General features: G+C 41.3%; 1 protein-coding gene and 1 long non-coding RNA gene across 9 annotated transcripts in view; one reads left to right on the top strand and one right to left on the bottom strand.

Moving 5' to 3' along the window:
* Window positions 1-6,288: 6,288 nt before the first annotated feature.
* Window positions 6,289-7,248, bottom strand: LOC140688959 (uncharacterized). Its single transcript, XR_012063794.1, has 2 exons — window positions 6,835-7,248; window positions 6,289-6,707 (listed from the first exon to the last, which is right to left on the bottom strand). It is a non-coding gene; the product is annotated as an uncharacterized lncRNA (long non-coding RNA).
* LOC116276827 (UDP-GalNAc:beta-1,3-N-acetylgalactosaminyltransferase 2-like) overlaps window positions 6,945-21,808 on the top strand; it is a 66,494-nt gene continuing 51,630 nt past the window's right edge. Inside the window, exons 1-2 of one of the 8 annotated variants that reach the window (XM_072948932.1) lie at window positions 6,945-7,081; window positions 18,821-18,968. In XM_072948932.1, the coding sequence (XP_072805033.1) occupies window positions 18,925-18,968 (44 nt within the window). In that variant the 5' untranslated portion in view covers window positions 6,945-7,081; window positions 18,821-18,924. Of the gene's footprint in view, window positions 7,082-7,381; window positions 7,879-17,821; window positions 17,898-18,820; window positions 18,969-21,808 lie in introns of those variants that run through there. The other 7 variants (XM_072948931.1, XM_072948927.1, XM_072948928.1 and 4 more) reach the window with 7 other exon arrangements.

The following is a 21,808-nucleotide window of genomic DNA, read 5'->3' as shown; positions in this document are numbered from 1 at the left end:
GTCATCTGTTGATGGACATTTATGTTTGCTCCCATGTCTTGGCTACTGTAAATAGTGCTGCTATGAACATTGGGGTGCTTGTATCTTTTCAAATTAAAGTTTTCTCTGGATATATGCCCAGGAGTGAAATTGCTTGTAAGTCTATTTTTAGTTTTTGAAGGAATCTCCATACTGTTTTCCACAGTGGCTGCACCAAACTACATTCCCTCCAGGAGTGTAGGAGGGTTCATAAAGTCACTAATCTTATCATGAGAGTCCCACCTTTATGACCTTACTACCTCCCAAAGGCCCCATCTCCAAATACTGTCATGTTGGGGATTACATTTCAATAGATGAATCTGGGGGACACGTTCAGTCTTAGGTCTTTATCTTGTTCATTCACTGACGACGCTGTTCACAGTGGCTTCTTCTCCTCCTCGCACCACCCCTGTCTTTGGTGACTCTCTTGTTTTCTGGCTTCTTCTCAGTGTCCTTTGCAATTTCCTCTTCCTCTGCTTGCACCTAAATGCTTGTATCTCTGTTCATCTTTGCTCTGCACCCTATCCCTATGTAATCACATGCCACGAATTCTACTACTGTCAGCTTGATAAGGATTTCTAAATTCATTCATTTGGTCGTTCATTCAGCAATACTGGTGAAACATCTACAAAGTGCCATGTTCTGGGATATGTCAGTGAACGAAGTGGAGGGGGAAAGTCCCTGCTCTATGCAGGACAATAGGCCATAAGCAGCAGCAACAAAATGAGTAGATTGTACAGTGTGTTAGAAGGTGGTAAGGGAAGTAGGGTAGAGTACTGGAGATCAGTGGTGTGGAGGGGAGGCTGTAATTTTCAGTGAAATGGACAGATTAGGCTTCCTTGAGAAGGTGACAGTTTAGCTGACTTGAAGGAGAAGAAGGAACGAGTCATGAAGACATCTGGAGGAAAAGCAGAAGGAACAGACAGTGCAAAGATCTGGGGGCAAGAAGGTCTCTGTCGTATTCAAGAGACAGCAAAGAGACTGGTGTGGCTCAGGAGCCAAGGCAGTGAAAGGGAGGGTGACGGTGAATGAGGGTGTAGGGCCTGTAGGCCATCGTAAGTACTTTGGTTTCCTTGTGAGTGAACTGGTAGTCATGGCAGGGTTTCAGGTGGAGAAATGGGACAGTCTTCTTTACATTTTAAGAGAATCACTGTCTTAGGTTGGGTTGCCCGGGAAGCAGACTCTGAAACTCAGGTAGTGTGCAGGAGGCTTCCGGGGGGCCGCTCTTGGAGACTCATGGAAGGGGGCCAACAAAGCAGAACTGGGGAGATGCAGTTGAACTTAATTAGTCACTGGATGTAGGTTGCCTCAGCTGAGGAGAGTTACACCCTTGGGCAGACAGCATCCTTCAGCTCAGAGCCATTCCCAAAGGGAGAGTCAACTGAGAGTCATCAAAGTCCACTCTCCATCCAGAAGGGGGCACCTGGGTGGTACCCCACAGCATTCCCCTCAATCCATCCCTTGCACCTTTCACCGTTCAGTTCCCATATGGAAGCTTATTTCCACCCTCCATCTTCTGGTTGGTCCTTGCTGCTGCAGCTCATCTCAAAGTGCACATGCTACCCATCCTCTTCCTCCTCTGCTACCCCTGGTAGACTTACCCCACCCTCAGCCAACCTATTCTCAACACAGCAATGTGAATGATCCTACTAAAGCATGCCAGATGACGTCACTCCTCTGCTCAAAAGCATCAAGCAACTACTCTCCATATCAGTGTAAAAGCTAACATCCTCTCCTGCTTTGTACCACATTCTTGCTAGAGGCTGCATCCCTAACCTCGTTGTCCCTGTTATTCTCCTTCTCACTCATTCAGCTCCCATTACACCAGCCTCCTCCCTCCCCATTGCACACATTTTTGTAAGACACTCTGGCAGTATCTGTTTTCCTACTCTTTCTGGAGGACCCCTGAACAAGCAGGATAATCAAAAAACAAGAGTCAAGATGCTTCAGACTGAGATGTTAAGCGTTCCCATCTGGTGGTGTAAAAAGGTTGTCTTCTGCAAACATGATCTGAGCCACGTCATATAAGTTCACTCTCAACTTAAAAGAATTCAACTGTTGGCTGAAAAAGAAAGAATAGAAATCACTTAAATAGTACACGTTACTCGGGCAGCAATGTGCCCTAGGGAAAGGATGCCAGTAGTCCTGGAACCCTTGAAAAGAAAACTTGATTGGCTTTAAAGACTTTCCAAAAAAGTGAACTTTATTGTTTAGGTGTCTAAGCAAGATGGTTTCCTTGGGTAAGAGCGTGAGCAACTGAAGAACTGTAGAAAAACACTAATAATAAAGAATTAGAAGGAAAAATCCACAGATTTTTGCACACACAAAACCATATTATGCACAATTGGTTTTGTGTGTGCAAAAATCTGTGGATAATTTTTGGCTACTTAAGAGATTTTCATGGGTATTTTTTACTTCATTGGTTGGCAAATGAGGATTGGACCCTGTTAAAAAATGGGCAGAGGATCTGAATAGACATTTTTCCAGAAAAGACATACAGATGGTCAGCACGTACAAGGAAAGACGATCAAGATCACTCACCATCAGGGAAATGCAAATGAAGACCACCACGAGATGTCACCTCACGCCTGTTAGAATGGCTGGCATCAAAAAGACCAGAAGTAACAAGTGTCGGCGAGGAGTGGAGAAAAGGGAACACTTGTGTTCTCTTGGTGGGAATGTAAATTGGTGCAGCCACTATGAAGAACAGTATGGAGGTTTCTCAAAAAATTAAAAATAGAACTAGCATATGATCCAGCAATTCCACTGCTGGGTATTATTCAAACCCTGAGTTGTCAGATGATGGTTAGCATTTTTTAGCAACAGAGTATTTTTTAATTAAGATATGCACATTTTTTTTCTAGAGATAATGCTACTGCACACTTAATAGACTACAATATAGTGTAAACATAACTTTATGTGCACTGGAAAACTAAAGAATTCATGAATCACTTCACTGCAATATTCACTTTATTGCAGTGGCCTGGAACAGATCCCACATCTATGAGATATGCCTGTATTGATCAGATCTCATGATCAGAAATGGCCTAAAATTTCAGAAGAAAGAGAATATTGATGATTTGAACTCATCAAAATTTAAAGTGTTCTTCTTTGTTTTTTTTTATCAAAGTCCATTTCCAATGTTATATTAATTTTTAGTGTACAACGTAGTGATTCATTTGTATGCACCTATATTGCTCTTTATTAAATAGGAATATTTGCAAACATTACAAAGTTGTTAAAGCTGCAAAAAAATTAAAATACAAAGAAACTGAGAGAACTACTTCAACAAACACAAATATAAAGGATTAATATCCTTAATATATAAAGAGCTCTTAGAAATAAATGAAAGGCAAAATACACAGATAATTTACCAAATAAGAAATAGAATCACCTAATAAACATAAAAATGTTTAATCTCATTAATGAAAAAATGTTTGCCCTTTGAATTAGAAAAGAATTTTTTTAATGCTAGGGTAAGTAGGATGAGATAGAAATATACTTGTTAAAGGCAGGCACATACATTGATACCATGTCAATAAGAACAGAGTCTTAAAATAATATATAAAAAAGAAATCATCTGAAATGTGGGTAAAATATTATACACAGAAGTGCCATTGCTATTTATTATAGAAAAATGGAAATAACCCATATGTCCATTAGGGGAACAGGTCAGAAATTATAGTGTGGACAAGTGATTACACAATTAAGTTATATTTTCTACTACTAATTAAATGTGAAAATGCTTAGATGTTAGGTGAAAAGAGATGGATATAAAGTTGTATTTTCAGGAAGACAGCAAAGGTTTTTAAATGGAAAAAAAGCAATATACGATTTGTATTTGGTGTGATGTCATTTCCTCTTTATAAACTGTATTTTCTTAGTTCCTTTTTATAATTATGTATTCCTTTTGTAGTCGGAAAAAAATTCTTCCCCAGAGCCTTCCCGATAAAATCCAAATTCCTTAGAGAAGCATGTGACCACGATCTGGCCCTATCCCCCTGTTCGCCTTCTTACCAGCGCCCAATCTCACCTTGCTAAGGTCATACCACAATGCTTGCCTTTCCCTGATGGCCATGTCATCACTGCCTCGGGTTTGTTTTCATTATTTATTTTTGCCTAGGATGCTCTTAAATGCCCTTCTCACCCTCTGGACTTGCTAACTCTTTGGCCTCTTTGATTTCAAGCCCCAGCGCCATGTTTTCAAGAGACAGCCTCCTCAGGGGTGCCTTGGGGTGGGTCAGATACCTCCTCCTTTTCCCTGCAGTCACGCTCGGTGATTCCATCACACTGACTTGCAGTCAGGGTGGCCAACTGTCCTGGTTTGCTTCTCCCTGAATCTAATTCTCTGTTAACTTGTTCACATCTTAGTCTGTCAGCACTTTGACTCCACAGACCTTTTACAGTATCTCCAGGATTAAACATTTTATCCTTTCCACTATAGACCTTGTCTGTCTTGTGATCTTTACCCATGTGAATCTGAAGTTTACCAGGCGATAACAGGTAACAAGTAGGCGAAAGGCTGACTGGATCTATCAGTAGGTGGTATGGGCAGCTCCTGCCACAGTGGTGAGATCTGATGATGCTAAAGGGTTACTCATGACTCTCTGTCCTAGGCCTGGCAGACAGCAATGAGCTTTCCTCTGTAGCTGAAAGCATCTTGGTAACTGGAAGGCACATCTTGATCAGTTAATGTGTTAGGATGGCTTTGTTTATCCCTCCCTTTAGTGCTCATTGTAATTCTGAACAGTTGTTTAATTCTGCTATTTAATAATGCAGTCTGTCCCATTTCAGTCCCACGTTCCCAATTCCCGTACCTCGCTCTAATTTTCTTATTTTCTGTAGCACTTTATTTTGGTCGGGGGGAGGTAATTAAGTTCTTTATTTATTTTAATGGAGGCACTGGGGATTGAACCCAGGACCTCATGCCGGCTAAGCATGTGCTCTACCACTGAGCTGTACCCTCCCCGCTTTCTGTAGCACTTATCTTCCACTTGCTGGTAAAATGTATTTCTTTATTATATCTACAGTTTATAGTCTGCCTCTGCCTGCATCACCACAGCACACGCATCTTTGTTTTGTTCATCAGTGTATCCCAAGTACCTACAAAAATGCCTGGCACATAAGAGGTGTGCAATACATATTTGATAAATTAATAGATCTGCCTAAATCAGGGATTATTCCTCTTTGGGGATTAAGTTATAATTCTTCAATCACAAGATGAAAATTTTTAGACATCAAGAGAGGCATGTGAATGCCTTTCTTGACAATAAAAAACAGGACACCCTTAGAGATAACCAATTATTACTTTCTTGACAATCTCTTTAATTGAAATGGAGAAAGCAGTTCAGCAGACTTTCTAAACAAAGAAGAATGTCTAACAAAACATTTGTAGCCAGTACATATTCTCCTTCCTCATTGCATTGTGTACACAGCTGCCCCTGGGAAAGGGGCACTCAGGTCTTGGTGACATTTGCTCCTAAGTCACAAGGATCTCAGGCTACTAATTCCACCTTTCCCGCAAGAATGACAAATTGCTCTTTCTTGTCTTCAGGGGCCATGGTGAGTATGTAGGGGTCCTAAAGACTCCCCTGCTGTTTAGAAACAGTACTGTTTCTCAAATTTGCATTATAGCCTAGGGTAACCAGCCCCTAAGATGTCCCCCAATCATCTCTGCCTCCTGGTATTCACACCCTGTGGGGTCCCTCCCACAGTGAATCTGAGCCCGTCTGTGTGACCAATAGAATCTGCAGAAGTGACAGTGTGTGTCTTCCAGGGATTCATCATAAGGGGCAGCGACCACCTGCATTGGTCTCTTGGGTCTCCAGCTCTTGGGGAAGCAGGTCACTAGGGGAGGGGACTCTAAGGCAGCTTGTTGGAGAGGCCCAGTTAGGCCAAAGAGAACACCAGCTCAGCAGCTCTGGAAGTGAGCTGCCTAGGAAACGGCCCAGCCTACAACTTTGTGGGAGACCCCAAACCAGAGCTCGGCTCCCACATTCCAGACTCACAGAAACCGTGAGACATAGTAAATGATTATTGTTGTTGTTTTTTTTTAAAGTTTTGGAGTAATTTGTTAACTAGCAATCGATAACTAATGAATATGCAAATCTCTTTGAAGGGACAAATGACTTCTGACCTCGTATTAATTATTTTTCATTTTTTCCTTAAGTAGTACAAACGTAAGGAATTTATATCCTTAGGCTCATCGCTTTTATACAAAAGAAATTTTAAAATCTAATCTAGTACAGACGCTACAACAAAACAATCCAATAAAAAGCCAGTCATTTTAATAGAGGATCGTTTTGCTGGAATTAAACTGGTACTGACGTGCCTAAGACATCTCCTCTCCCGCCCGGGTCCCACTGCAGGTGCGCGCACCTGTGCTGCTCGCAGCCTCCCCGCGCCCGTTCGAAACTGGGGCACGTGGGACTTTACCCTCCATTGGACCGTAGCTGCCCGTCTCCACAGCCTGATCCCATGGGCGCGGCCTTACTCCTCCCGAGTTCCTAGCGGACGGAACCGGGCAGAGAGCCGGGTCCACCTGCACCAGAACTGATGATACTTGACGAGTCTTTCCTGAAGACACAGGTAACTGGGCTGCCTCGCCCTGCACTTCGGGCCAAGGAGACGTCAGCAAGCTCCCATCTCCCACACGAGATTGGCATTCAGCAGAAGGGAGCTCGGCGTGACTGAAAACGAGAGTTCTCCCTCAGATCTCCTTTAAATCTTAGGCAACTGGCACCCTTCACGTCCGCTGTGTTCCGGTCCCGGGGTTGGGGCGGCCCCTGAGCTCAGCGTCGTCCAGCGCTACCTCACCTCCGCCAGCAGGGGGCAGTAGGCGCCGAGAAGGGATGCACGTGCTCGGTGTGGGGCCTCGCGCTTCGTATCCGCGACCGCTAAGCGTGACGGAAGAGAGTGCGCAGCGTTATGGGAAGAGTGTTTCTTAGCGTCCGGGTCGCGGCGGCGCTCCCCGCTTGAGCCCAGAGCAGGACTTCAGCTCCCGGCTGGCCCGCGGGAGCGGGAGGGGACGCGAGAGAAGGGGGCGGGGCCAGTGAGAGAAAAGGTAGGCGGGCCTGAGGGGGAGGCTCAGCCGAGGGGGCGGGGCTCCGGCCGCCGCCCGTGGTCTGAGGAATCTGAGGCGCGGGGCCGCGAGCGGAGAGGCCCTTGGCCGGCGGCAGGCCCGAGGAGGGCGTTCCCGGAGCGGTTGCGGGGGAGTCGGCCACCACTCCTCGACCTGTCTCTGGCGGCTCCCTTCGTCTCCGCCGGGACGCGGAAGAGCCCGGCGCGCGGCGGGGGCGCGAGGTGGAGCCGGCGGAGGGCGGCCAATGCGAAACTGGCTGGTGCCAGTTTGCAATTCTGCACCTCTGGCTGCGGCTGCGCTCCCCGCCGCCCGCCCGCGCCTCGGGGGCCGGCCCGGCAGGGGAGGCCCGGGGGCCGCGCGGGCGGGGAGTCCCGGGCGGCGGGCGGGCCCGGCGAAACAAACGGCCCTTTTCATTACCGGAGCGTGGAAGTCAGCCGAACTTGGGGCCGCTCCTCACCTCCCCGCCCTTCCCGTGGGCCCTTCCTCCGGCCGTCCCCAGGCCTGGCCCGAGTGGCTGGAGCCCCGGCTGCCCTTCAGCCCCACGAGCCGCAGCCGCTCGCGTCGGGCGCCGGGCGCCGGGCCGCCGGTTTGCCTGCTCCCTCCGCGAGCTGTCGGTTCGGTTCGCTCAGGGCTCGGAAGTCTGAGCGCCGCGTCTAACGTTGATGCGTGTCTTCAGAGGTGGCCGGGTTTTGCTTTTAAGGAGTAACTTTGCTGGAGGGGTACACAGTATTCGGTATTCTTTGCAAACTCTGCGATGGGAGTCGGTTCAGCAAATCTAGGTATGAAATAGGGCGTGAGTGGAGTTGTTCCTGGGAATTTGGTTTGCAAAGCCTCCTGATGAAATATGCACGAGATTATCAAGATTTTTAACGATCCTGTCCGTCTGCGCTAAAAGTTACCCTCTTGTGGGAAAGAAGGCTTTGTGCATGTTCGCTTCCCAGCTTAAGAAACAATGCTTTGCCCACCGCCCAGTGGATTTTTTTGTTGTTTTTGTTAATGAACTCCACCACTCTGAACACTACTTAAGGTTCCCCCCTCCTTTTTTTCCTTTTCTTTTTTAAGGGCTTGCCCTAAGACATAGAAAGAAGCTTAGAAGGCAGTTTTAAAGATGAGGTTATAGTTGTTTTGTTTTTTTTAACTACACTGGGGATTTTTTTTTCTTGCCACTACTCCCCCAAACAGTTGTTCTGTTATCTAATTTTTTTTAACATTTTTATTGATTTATAATCATTTTACAATGTGTCAAATTCCAGTGTTCAGCACAATTTTTCAGTCATTCATGGACATACACACTCATTGTCACATTTTTTTCTCTGTGATTTATCATAACATTTTGCGTGTATTTCCCTGTGCTATACAGTGTAATCTTGTTTATCTATTCTACAATTTTGAAATCCCAGTCTATCCCTTCCTACCCTCCACCCCCTGGTAACCACAAGTCTGTATTCTCTGTCCATGAGTCTATTTCTGTCCTGTATTTATGCTTTGTTTTTGTTTTTGTTTTTTAGATTCCAAATATGAGCGATCTCATATGGTATTTTTCTTTCTCTTTCTGGCTTACTTCACTTAGAATGACATTCTCTAGGAGCATCCATGTTGCTGCAAATGGCATTATGTTGTCGGTTTTTATGGCTGAGTAGTATTCCATTGTATAAATATAACACATCTTCTTTATCCAGTCACCTGTTGATGGACATTTAGGCTGTTTCCATGTTTTGGCTATTGCAAATAGTGCTGCTATGAACATTGGGGTGCAGGTGTCATCCTGAAGTAGATTTCCTAATGGGTACAAGCCCAGGAGTGGGATTCCTGGGTCCTATGGTAAGTCTATTCCTAGTCTTTTGAGGAATCTCCACACTGTTTTCCATAGTGGCTGCACCAAACTGCATTCCCACCAGCAGTGTAGGAGGGTTCCCCTTTCTCCACAGCCTCTCCAGCATTTGTCATTTTTGGATTTTTGAATGACGGCCATTCTGACTGGTGTGAGGTAATACCTCATTGTAGTTTTGATTTGCATTTCTCTGATGATTAGTGATAGTGAGCATTTTTTCATGTGCTTTTTGATCATTTGTATGTCTTCCTTGGAGAATTGCTTGTTTAGGTCTTCTGCCCATTTTTGGATTGGGTTGTTTATTTTTTTCTTATTGAGTCGTATGAGCTGCTTATATATTCTGGAGATCAAGCCTTTGTCGGTTTCACTTGCAAAAATTTTCTCCCATTCTGTAGGTTTTCTTCTTGTTTTACTTCTTGTTTCCTTTGCTGTGCAGAAGCTTGTAAGTTTCATTAGGTCCCATTTGTTTATTCTTGCTTTTATTTCTTCTAGGAGAAAATTTTTGAAATGTATGTCACATAATGTTTTGCCTATGTTTTCCTCTAGGAGGTTTATTGTATCTTGTCTTATGTTTAAGTCTTTAATCCATTTTGAGTTGATTTTTGTATATGGTGTAAGGGAGTGTTCTAGCTTCATTGTTTTACATGCTGCTGTCCAGTTTTCCCAACACCATTTGCTGAAGAGACTGTCTTTATTCCATTGTATATTGTTGCCTCCTTTGTCGAAGATGAGTTGACCAAAAGTTTGTGGGTTCATTTCTGGGCTCTCTATTCTGTTCCATTGGTCTATATGTCTGTTTTGGTACCAATACCATGCTGTCTTGATGACTGTAGCTCTATAGTATTGTCTGAAGTCTGGGAGAGTTATTCCTCCAGCCTCTTTCTTTCTCTTCAGTAATGCTTTGGCAATTCTAGGTCTTTGATGGTTCCATATAAATTTTATTATGATTTGTTATCTAATATTTTTGAGAATTAGAATTGAAAATTTGCAATTCTGAGATGGCTCTATGCCTTAACTTATAAGTAGATAGTATTGAAACTCATTGTTGTAATTGGAGTTCTTTATTTCGGTAGCAATCTCTGAAAATCCTTTTCTATTAGACAAACCACAAGCTCTTTGAAAAGGTTATTTGTGTCACCTGAGTCAAATTAAGATATCATTTAAATGATTTAATTGAAAACGCAATGTTACAGGGCATTTAACCTGTTAACAGATTAGGCTTTTCTGTTTTGTTTCTTTAGGGTTTTGTAAGGTGAGCTGAGGAAAGAGTGCCATATGTAAAAAATGTTTTGTAAGTCTGTTTGTACTTTACAAGTTTGTTTTGTTTTGGTTTTTAGGGTTTTTTTTGGTTTGGGGGGGGATTTTTGGATAATGAATGAACTCTACTGGAAGCTACTTGTAGAGTTTTCTTGGGATATTTATGACCTGTGTACCTTTTAGGGTCCATAAACAAGCAAAAACCCAATAATCAAGCTTAAAACTCAGTAGGTTAGCCTGGAAATTTCTTAGTTTCTTGTGATAAGTTTTTCCCTATCTCTTAGGTCATCATCTAGACACTATCTGCCATCCAATGAGACCAGGCTAGATTAAGGAAATTAGGAAGTAGACCTTGGAAAGGGACAGGGCTATCGGTGAAGAGATCAGTACTCATTACATAAATTAACTTTGACCTTAGTTGGATATCGTGCATCTAGTCAAGTAACAGAGTATTTTCATTCTAAGTGAAATCTTGCAGACTCCTTTCCTTTTTCACTTGATACTTTGAAAACTAAAAGCAGTAGAAACATCTTTTTTTCTTTTAATTTTTTTTTGAAGGGGAGGTAATTAGGTTTATTTGTTTATTTTAATGGTGGTACTGGGGCTTGAACCCAGGACCTCCTGCATGCTAAGTATAGCTCTACCACTGAGCTATCCCCTCCCCCCAGAAGCATCTTGATTGTTAAAATTCCCCACAGCTGCTTTTCTCATTGCGTTGTCACCACTTCAAACTAAAACATCTGAGCATTTTTACACTCTGCTTATCTCTTAAGCCTGAAGCGAGAGAGAAAACCCAAGATTTTGTTAAGTGTTCTTCCTTTGAATTAACATTTTAAGATTTAGTTTTGTTCTCTTTACTCTTCTGCCTTCTTTTGTCTTCAGTCTCATTAAGTCATGGCAGTCTTTTCTGAAAGGGAGATTTACCTTCCCTGAATATTGAAAAAGGCCCTCTGACTTGCAGTTGATTCGACAAATATTTGGGCGCCTTCTCTGTGCCAACTCCTGTTATAGCTGTGGAATTACAGCTCAACCAAGATAAAGCCCCTGCCCTCGTGCAGTTTACGATTTAGAAGGGGAGACAACATAAGAAAACAATGATTAAATGTCATGGGGAGAAAGACAAGTGTGGTGACAAAAATAAAGCAGTGGAAGAGGATAGAGAAGGATGTGCTCTTGTTTTAAATAGGGCGATTGGCGGAGGCCACTATGTAGAAGGGAGGATTGTGCAGGAACCTGAATGCAGTGAGCCGGTCACCTTCACCCCACCCCCGCCCTGTGCTTGTCTGATGTGGTGGCTCACCTTAAGCAGGTGAAGCACAGACGGGAGAACCACTGGTGAGGAGGAAACAGGGCTCCTGCTGGGAAACGCAGCACCCCTGGGGTGAGGAAAGCGGAGGCGGAGACAAGCATTGGGCCAGGGAGTAGAGATACAGGAGATCTTGATTAGAACACATTGGTTTTGGGTAATGACTTCACAGGAATTATTTAACAGTTAATTTAGAAAAACGATGTGACAGAAAAAGCCTTCTGTTTCTAGGATATTTGGAAAGAAGGGAACCAAAGACAAAGGAAAGAAGCCTATCTGCTCAACAAATGCTTAGAGCGCCAGGTATGGTGCAAGGTACCTAGTCCTTGCTCTCAAGGAGCTCGCGGTTTGTTGGAGTAAGTCAAAGGTCAAAGACAAATTGAGCTGGCTCTGCAGTTTGGCCTGGGGCTGGTTTGTCCAAAATGATCCTTACATGCCAATCTTGTCTCTCTGTTTTGGTTTTCTTTTTTATAAAATGATGACCTGATAGGGTTATTGTGAAGATTCGGTTAATAAAACACCCAGGACAGCGCAGGATTCGTAGTGAACACCCTGTGAATTTTAGGGAGGAGCGGTAATGTGACAGTGGTGGACGCTAGGGAAGTGTTTTGGGCGGGACCTGAAATTGGCAAGAGCACACTGGCAGTGTGTGTAATTGTCCTTTTCCATAGATCTGTGAGGAACTTGCATATTTTCTTCATTTTCAAGATTTCTGCCCATCTGTGATTGATGCCATCTGAGAGCATGTACACAAGAGTGGAACTTTTGTTCTGATTTTTAAGAATCTTTGTGCTTCTTTTGTTGGGGTTTTTTTTATTGAAATGTAGTTGATTTATAATGTTAGTTTCAGATGTACAGCATAGTGATTCAGTTATACATACACATACATATATATTTTTTCTTTTCAAATTCTTTTCTATCATGTTATTACAAGAAACTGAATATAGTTCCCTGTGCTGTACAGTAGGTCCTTGTTGTTTACCTATTTTAGGTATAGTAAATTTATAGTATATACATATATATTTTTACATATAGTAAATGTATATATATAATTTTATATATACTATATGTGATGTACCTGTTAATCCCAAACTCCTAATTTATCCCTCCCCCACCATCTCCTCACTACATGTGAAGTTAATGTCATGCAGATGCTTGCTAGCATCATGTTTGCCACCTGGATATTTTGGTCTTTAATAAACTTTTGGATGTCCACTTCCAGTGCACAGTCTCGCAGTTGCCAGACTCTCAGGATATATTATATGTTAAAGAAGAGAAATGGTCATTGCCTTCAGGAAGCCTGGGTGGGGTTTTAATTATTCTTAACATTATGAAGATTTGTTTATTGCTATGTATTTGCCATCTAGAACAGTGATCTTAGGAGGTGCTCAGTAATTTGAAAGAATGAACTAAAAGAATAAAATTGGCAAAGTATGAATCTTGTCACGTTTCATGATGATCTTACAATGGAATTTTTTCTTATTAAAGTAAAACAAGTGCTTTATAGAAAAATTTGAAATTACTTTTTAAAAAGAAAAATGATCTGTACTGAGCAGTTTTTGAATGCACATAAATATAAAACATGTTTGGGGGAATTATTTAGTATTTAAAAAGAGTTGTTTTTTGGATTTATAATGTACATTCAGAAAAAGTGCATGTAAATGTGAGCTTGATGCGGTTTCACAGATTGAATACACCCAACTAATCAGCACCCAAGTGAAAAACAAGAAAACTACCAACATGTCAGAAGCTTCCTTTTTTTTCTTTTTGTTTCTTTTTGGTTTTTTCGCGGGAGGGTGGGTGGATTTTTGATTACAGATTCAATTCTCCTGACAGTTATAGGTCTATTCAGATTTTCTATTTCTTTGTGATTCATTCTTGGTAGTTTTTTAAATTTTTCTAAGAATTTGTGCAACTTATCTAGGTTATCCAATTTGTTGGCAGACAATTGTTCATAGTACTGTCTTCTAATAGTTTATTTCTGCAGAATTGGTAATAATGTCTCCACTTTCTGTTTTCTTTTTGGAGGGGGAGGTAATTAGGTTTACTTGATGGAGGTACTGAGGATTGAACCCAGGATCTTGTGCATGCTAAGCACGCGCTCTACCACTTGACTTATACTCTCCCCCATTTTTACCCTCCCACCCTTAAAAAAATTCTTTTTAATGGGGGAGGTTATTTTAGATTTATTTACTTATTTTAAACAGAAGTACTGAGTATTGAACCCAGAACCTCGTGCATGCTAGGCATGCACTCTACCACTGACCTGTATCCTGCCTGCTAGAAGCTGCCTTTATGGTCCCGTCTGTCACTGCTGGCAGTGGGAACCACTACCTGTTCTGTGATGGCATAGATTTGCCTTCTTTTGTATTTTATATAAATGGAACCATGTGCCTAGTTCTTATAGCCTGCTTATCTTAATATGATGTACAACTGCATTCGGTATGTTTAAAACATAATTTTAATGGCTGCATAGTATTCTAGGATACAGATACACCATAATTTATTTAACTAATGCCTTTTTTGTGCATGAATGTAGTTTTCAGTTTTTCACTATTAATAAATGACACTGATCAATAGAGATCTTTCAGTGTATCACTGATTATTTCTTTACAATGTGCTCTTTAGCCGTGGAATTGCTGGACAAAAGTTATGTTGTTCTGAGGTATTTGGGGTTTTTTGGTTTTGTGGTTTTTTTTAAATTTGAGGGGGAGGTAATTAGATTTGCTTGTTTGTTTGTTTATTTACTGGAGGTGCTGAGGATTGAACCCAGGACCTCGTGTTTGCTGAGCACCCACTCTTCCACTGAGCTATACCGTTGCCCCAGTTCTGAGCTATTTGATATAAGTTGGCGAATTTTCCTGCAGAATACTGTACCAAATTACTTTGCTACCAGCAGCAGAGGAAAGTAGCCATTTCCTTGAAATAACTATCAAAATTCCAGCCATTCGGGTATTAAAGTTTAAGAAGATAATTTGTCCATTTGAATCTAGGAGAAAAGTGGTATCTCGTTGCTCTAATTCAAACTTGATTCCTAGTGAAATTAAAACTTTTTCCATAGGTTTGTTGGCTATTTGTGTTTCTTCTTCTGTAAATTATCTTTATTTCTTTTTGCCTCATGTTTACTTCTTAGTTTTTTTGTTTTTGTTTTTTGTTTTTCTGTTTCCAAAAACCAGAATCAAACTAGGTGCCCTATACTTGTGACATTGAGTAGAGGGTGACAGAAGTATAGAGCCCAGTCCTGGTGAGGGGACTGGGAAGCTGGGCAGCAGTCTTACACAGGCAGTTACTGAAAATTCACTTTGGGCTTCATACTGTGTAACACAGCACTCCCAGGTGTTGGACTGATTTACATTGATGGTACATGGTAGGAGAAACCAGGTTTTTTTGAGATATAATTGACAAATTACATTAGTTTCAGGTGTATAGCATAATGATTCAAAATACATATGTATTCTAGAACAGTCACCACAGTACGTATAGTTAACATCCATCCCTGCATATAGTTACAGACTTTTTTTCCTGTGATGAGAACTTTTAAGATGTGCTCTCATTAGCACCATTTAAATAAACAATACTGTAGTCACTGTGTTGTACTTACTTGTTTTATAACTGGAAGTTTGTACCTTTTGACCCCCTTCATCTGTCAGGCCCACCCTCTACCTCTCGCCTCTGGCAAACACCAGTCTGTTCCCTGTATTTGTGAATATGGTGTTTTGTTTTAGATTTTGCATATGAATTAGATCATATGGTATTGGTTTTCATCTGACGTAATTACTCTTAGCATAATACCCTCAGGTTTCATCCATGTTGTTGCAGATGGCAGGATTTCCTTCTTTTTTATGGCAGAATGATATTCCAATGTGTATAGAAAACACACCTTTCTTTCTTCATTCATCCATCAGTAGACACCTGGTCTGCTCCTGTGTCTTGGCTTTTGAAAATAATGCTGCAGTGAGCAAGCCTGTGTTTGTTGTCACACGTAGCACCCCCACTCATGTATCTTTGCTAGTGAGTGTTTTCGTTTCCTTCAGCTAAATACCCAGAAGTGGACTTGCTGGATCAACTCTGCTTTTAGTATTTTGAGGAACCTCCATACTGTTTTCCACGGTGGCTGAACCAGTTTACATTGAGACCAGCAGTGCACAAGGATTCCCTTTTCTGCAAGTCCTCGCCCAACACTTGTTGTTTCTGGTCTTTTTGATGATAGCCATTCTAACAGATGTGAGGTGAAATCTCACTGTGGTTTTGATTTGCATTTCCTGATGATTAGTGGTGTTGAGCACCTTCACACTTACCTGATGGCCATCTGGATGTCTTCTTTGGAAAGATATCTATTCAGATCCTGTGCCCAATTTTAAATCAAATTCTTTGGGTTTTTTGCTCTTGAGTTATATGAGTTCTTTATATGTTTTAGGTATTAATCAGATATATGATTTCCGAATGTTTTCTCCTATTCAGTAGGCTGCCTTTTCATTTAGTTGATGGTTTTCTTTGCTCTGCAGAAGCTTTTTAGTTTGATGTCTCATTTGTTTATTTTTTGCTTTTGTTGCCTTTGCTTTTAGTGTCAAATCCAAACAATCATCGCCAAGACTGATGTCAGGGAGCTTACTGCCTGTGTTTTCTTATAGGAGGTTTATGGTGTCAGGTCTTACATTCAAGGTTTTAATCCATTTTGAGTTGATTTTTGGGTGTGGCGTAAGTTAGTGGTCCACTTTCATTCATATTTAGCATGTCCTTGCCCAGTTTTCCCAACACCATTTGAGACTGTCCTTTCCCCCATTGAATGTTCTTGGCTCGTTTGTTGTAAGTGAATTGACCATACATGCATGGGTTTATTTCTGGGCTCTCTATCCTGTTCCATTTATCTGTGTATCTGTTTTAATGTCAATACTGTACTACCGTAGCTTCGTACTATAGTTTGAAACCAGGAAGCATGGTGCCTCCAGCTTTGTGCTGCTTTCTCTAGTTTGCTTTGGCTGTTTGAGGTTTTTGTGGTTCCATACAAATCTTAGGATTGTCTGTTCTATTTCTGAAAAATGCCATTGGAATTTTGATTAAAATTGCATTGAATCTGTAGGTTTCTTTGGGTAGTTTGGACATTTCAACAATATTAATTCTTCTAACCCATGAACATAGAATACCTTTCCATTTACTTTCATCTTCTTCATTTTCTTTCATCAGTCTGTTATAGTTTTCAGTGTACAGACCTTTTACCTCCTTGGTTAAATTTATCCCAAGGTATTTTATTCTTTTTGATGCAGTTGAAATTGGAATTGTTTTCTTAAGTTCTCTTCCTGATCATTTGTTATTGTATAGAATTTTGTATCCTGTAACTTTACCAAAAGTGTTTATTCGTTCTAGCAGTTTTTTGGTTGAGTCTTTTAGAAACCCTTTTTTCCATATATCTGGAAGTAGTTCTCTAAAAGGTCAAAATCTGCCATGTACCTCTCTTCTGCAAGAAAAAGAAACACATGTAAAGTAAAGCAGTTCAACAGAAGCAGCTTAGACAGGGATTAGAAGCAGAGAGGATTGGCAGTGGCAGAGAAGAGGAATAAGATCAAAAAGTACTTTACAGCTGTAACCCGTGAGGTTTTCACGTACCACGTGGGTATCTTCATAGCCACTCATTTATTTATTTATAGAAGAATTTTCTTTGGCAGTGATATGGAGAAGTCTGGGAGAAACCAGTAGGGTAGGGTACCCTTGTAGGTCCTGGTGAGACACTCTGAGCAGAAGCTGTGGCTGGAATGAAGGATGAGAGAGAGAGATTGAAGACATGTTTAAGATGATTTTGTCATCAGGAGGTGGTTAAAATATGTCTCATATAATCCATCTCTAAAAGATTTATCTTGATTACCCATCACAAATAAGGTAGTGATGTTTGGCATTTAAAGGGATGTTTCAATTATTTTGAAATTTTACTTTTGTGCAACAACCTTGTTTTCTTGCAGTGTCAGATAAATGAGGCATTTAGGATACATACAATATTTGCTCTTCTAATCTTTGAAAACTTCTTATTCTTTGGAGAAGACATTTTGAAACAGATGAAATAAAGACTTTTTCTTGGTATCAGTTTTCTCTGATTAGGAAATTGAGGCACAAAGGATTTAAATAACTTCTTACTGATATAATGTAGCGTGTTGGCTTTAGAATCCATGTCAGGTGTGTCTGGTTACTGCATTTGCTTCGCTTCTGTCAATAAAGCGTCCTTCCTACTAATATGTCTCTGAAAAAGTTGGGGAGCAGTGGAATGAATTATCACTGCCAGTTTTACATAAGCATTGAAATTATTCTCCCTTGAAGAAATAATCAACTTGCTTTTGTTGTCTTTTGCCTGAGTACCTAGATCCTATGGTGTATGAGAACATCGCATTGAGTATAGTAAAGACCTCTGGCCTTCAGTAAGTTATTTTTGGAAACATTTTGAAGGAGTTTCCACCCCTGGAGGGAGAGATGAAATGGGGTCCATAATCAGAGCTATATATAAGCTTTGAGCTCTCCAGCTTTGACACTGGTGATGAAAAACAGGAACAGAGTATCTTTCCCTCTGTCTTTTTCTAAGGGCAAATTTTAAAAATGTAATCCCACCCATTAAATATGACAGTAAAGAAAACAAGTTATAAAAATGACAACAAAAAATGACTTGTTACTTGATTTTTTTTTAAAACTAGAAATGTTTTTCCCTCCTTCATTCTTTAGAATATTTAAGTGATAAATGTTTACTGGCTGTAGAATTTATTGACATAGATAAGCATTCTGATTCTTTCCAGTAGTCCTTCAGTTTCATTTCCTGAATTTAATAACTAATATTAATGTGGGACTTCACCATTGAAAGCACATTGATTGTTGCAGTTAGTGGTTGTTGAATTCCTCCTATTTGCCTGGTACCAAACCAGTACCTTTATACACATTATCTCGTTTAATTTTTACAATTATGAGAAGTATTATTGTACCCATTTCTACTTAAGGAAACTGAGGCTCAAGAAGTTAAATAAAGAGCCAGGATTCTGACCATAGTCTAATTGACTCTTACTACCTACTGTTGTATGGTTTATGCCACATTGACTTTCCAAACATCCTTCTCAGACGCACCTTATTTGCTTTGAAGAATTTACATACTTATGTGAGCATGGATGCATACTTAGGTGTGGAAGCAAAAAGACTCTACACCAAAATGTAGAAAATGAAAAAAAAAATTGTATTTGGTTGTATTTTCTGCAAACATGAACATAGGTTCATATTATAATAAACATTTTTATGTTACATATTGAACTTAACAGTCATCGAGACATGACACTTCTGATTTATTGTTGCTCATTTCTAGATCAACTGACCTTACTTCCTCAGTGGAAATTGAGTCACTATGATGTGGTGGTTGGTGTGCTGTCTGCTTGCAATAACCATGAACTTCGCAACGTTATAAGAAGTATGTGGCTGAAGCACTCACTACAGCATCCGGCACTGAGCCAGCGGTAGGTTTCCTGATTTCACACCCTGCCTGATGTGCTGAATAAGTGTCCAAAAAATCCTGTTCTTGCTTAGTCCGAGATGTTAATTCAGATATGTGGCCTCCTTTCCTGGGAGAAGTGGCTAATTTGTTTTGTTTTTCCTCCATACAGAGGGCCCAAAAAGTCAATTTAACCAAGGTTTGAAGCCGAAAGATAGTTGGAGAAGAATATATTCATTGGTTAACATACCTCATTTGAAAAATAATTTTCAGGAGGGGGGCCATAGTAATTAGGTTTATTTACTTATTTTTGTGGAGGTGTTGGCAGTTGAACCCAGGATGCTAAGCACTCACTCTACCAATTAAGCTATACCCTCCCCCAACATACCTTGGTTTTATAGATACCTAGTTTGGTTTGTTTTTGTTTTTTGGCTTTTTGGTTTTTTTCCTTTGATTTAGACTAACAATTCTTTAAAAGTTCTGTCCTGGGTAGTTCTCTGTTAGACACGTGTGTATCTATACATGCTTTTAACTAACTTTACAGAGATACACCTGACTTCCTTCAGTACTGTAGTGCCGGGTAGTTGTGTGGTCTGCGGTTTGTGTAGTCTGCCCTGCTCTTCTTCCTGAGCACCCTTCCAGGCCCGAGCCTTGGTCACACATCACACGTTGAATTTAGGTGACTCCTTGATCAGTTAGGAGCCCAAGGCCTTAGTCTTCTCAGGGAAACCAGCCTCTGAAGATGATGTAGTGAAGGCTGGTGGAAAAGTGTGGAAGTCTGGGCTTCTAGTTATGTGACGATACCTCTCTGCTAGTGTGAAGTCACTGATATGCAGAAAAGGCCCTGAGGGTGGCATTAAACCTGCACATTTGTGACTGAGTACCACTACAAGGGAATTGCAGTTGTGAATTTTCTTGTCACCAGTAGTGAACATTTATAGATTTCCTGCCTAACTCAGAGCAGCTTCCATTCCTCTTCAAGATGGGTTTCTGTAGTTCATGATCGCAGTGAGAATAGAAGCCACTGGCCAGCACATGAAAGGACTGAGAATCATCACTCCTGCCAGAACCACTTGGAAAACCTGCACTTCCTGCAGTCTCTCCTGGTGCAGAAAATAATGACCCCTCTCTCCCAGGTGCTCAGACCAGAAACCTCGGTGTTTTGTTGCGAATGGAGGAGGAAGTACCCCTTGTGGGGTCTTCATGGATCATTCCACCAGGGCAATGAAAACTACCCTGGGAGAGGGTCCTGAGAGGGTGGCATAGCGCCATACAGGAGGAGTGTCCAGGGAGCGGGCTCAACAGGTAGGTGGGGTGCCGAGAGAGAGGACTGCAGGCAGGTGCCTTTATTTGAGGTCAGGGTGGAAAGTACAAGCAGAAAACATGAGGACACTTCTTTATTGGGCTTGGCAGTCACTGGGTCACTCCCAGGATGGGGCAAGGAGGCAGGGCCCAGCCTTGTCCCCAGTGCACCCAGTCATCTGGAGAGGATGCTCACAGGTCGGGGTGTTGAGGCATCAGGAAAATACAAGGTTTTAAAATTTTACAAACTCTGTTACCTCATTCTTCTTTGTCTCACACGCCACATCCAGTCCACTGGCGTATTTTCTTGCTGTTGCCTGTAGATCATATCCAGAGTCCAACTTCTCACCACCGTTACCACTACTGTCAGAACCGCTGTCCTGGTCTGGGCCACCGTTACCTCTCACTTAGATCATTGCAGAAGCCTCCCAGTTTGAATTTCCTGCTTCCACCATTGATCCCTTATGTTTTATTTTCTGTACAGTAGCCAGAGTGGTCCTTTTAAGTGAGTCTAATTATGTCAGTTTTCTGCTTACACCCCTCTGCTGACTTCTCTTCTTGCTCAGAGTGAAATCCCAAGTCTTCACTGTGGTCTTTGACCTCATCTATATCTACATCCCCTGCACTGGCCACCCTGCGGTGACTCAGTATACTAAATGTGCTCCTGCCTCAGGGCCTTTGCACTTGCTGTTCCTCCTGCCTGTCCCACTCTTCCACTGCTTGTCTGTGTGGCTCACTTCCTCACTTTCCTCAGGTCTCTGCTTGGATACCACCTTAGCAAGCAGCACCATATTAAATAGTACCATTCCAACCTTGTCCTCCCTTACTTGGCTTTATTTTTCTCTATAAGTACTTATCACTGACTAGCATGTTTATTATATTTAGTTGTATGTTTATAAATTGTTTGTCTTTCCCTAGTGGAATATGTGTTATGAGCCTAGGGGCTTCAATTTTTTTCACTGATGTATTTCCAGCACCTAAAACCCAACTTGGCACAGAGTAAGGTACTCAACAACTATTAAGGGAATGACTCGGAGCTAAATATAATGAGTAAAATGGACATTTCAGGCAATCACCAGTAATTTATGTATTATCATAGTATATTTTCTTTAAATTTAGTAAGCTTGGTGATTTGTTTTATAAAAATGGTGGGATATTTGTATAGAGACAGATATTAGCTAAAAACTTCTTCCTAGGGCAGAGTAATTTTGTGGATCTAGTAAGACTATGGTAATTAAAAAAACAAATTTTGTAAATATCTGCAATAATTTAATTAACAGATTTATTCAAGGCTGTTTATACTTTTATTCTAAATGCTGGTTGTTTATAAAAGGTGTTCTGCCTTAATTGGTCATTAGTAAAAAGGAAGTGTTTACATTTCTGTGCTTCTGGCTTACTTTCAAATCTTGCATTTCACTGAAGGAGCCAGATTCTACATATATTTCAAAGACATTATTTAATTAGAAGCCTTTGTACTGAAGCTGTAATTTCACAAGGAGTTATTGAGTGCTATGTATACAGGTAGTGTGCTGTGTGTAGTGGATACACAGGTACAGGATAGGC

Source organism: Vicugna pacos, chromosome 24, assembly GCF_048564905.1.
Source record: "Vicugna pacos chromosome 24, VicPac4, whole genome shotgun sequence".
Classification (NCBI taxonomy): Eukaryota; Metazoa; Chordata; class Mammalia; order Artiodactyla; family Camelidae; genus Vicugna; species Vicugna pacos.
The sequence above is the reverse complement of the archived record's forward strand: the minus strand, read 5'-3'. Positions and strand labels throughout refer to the sequence as shown.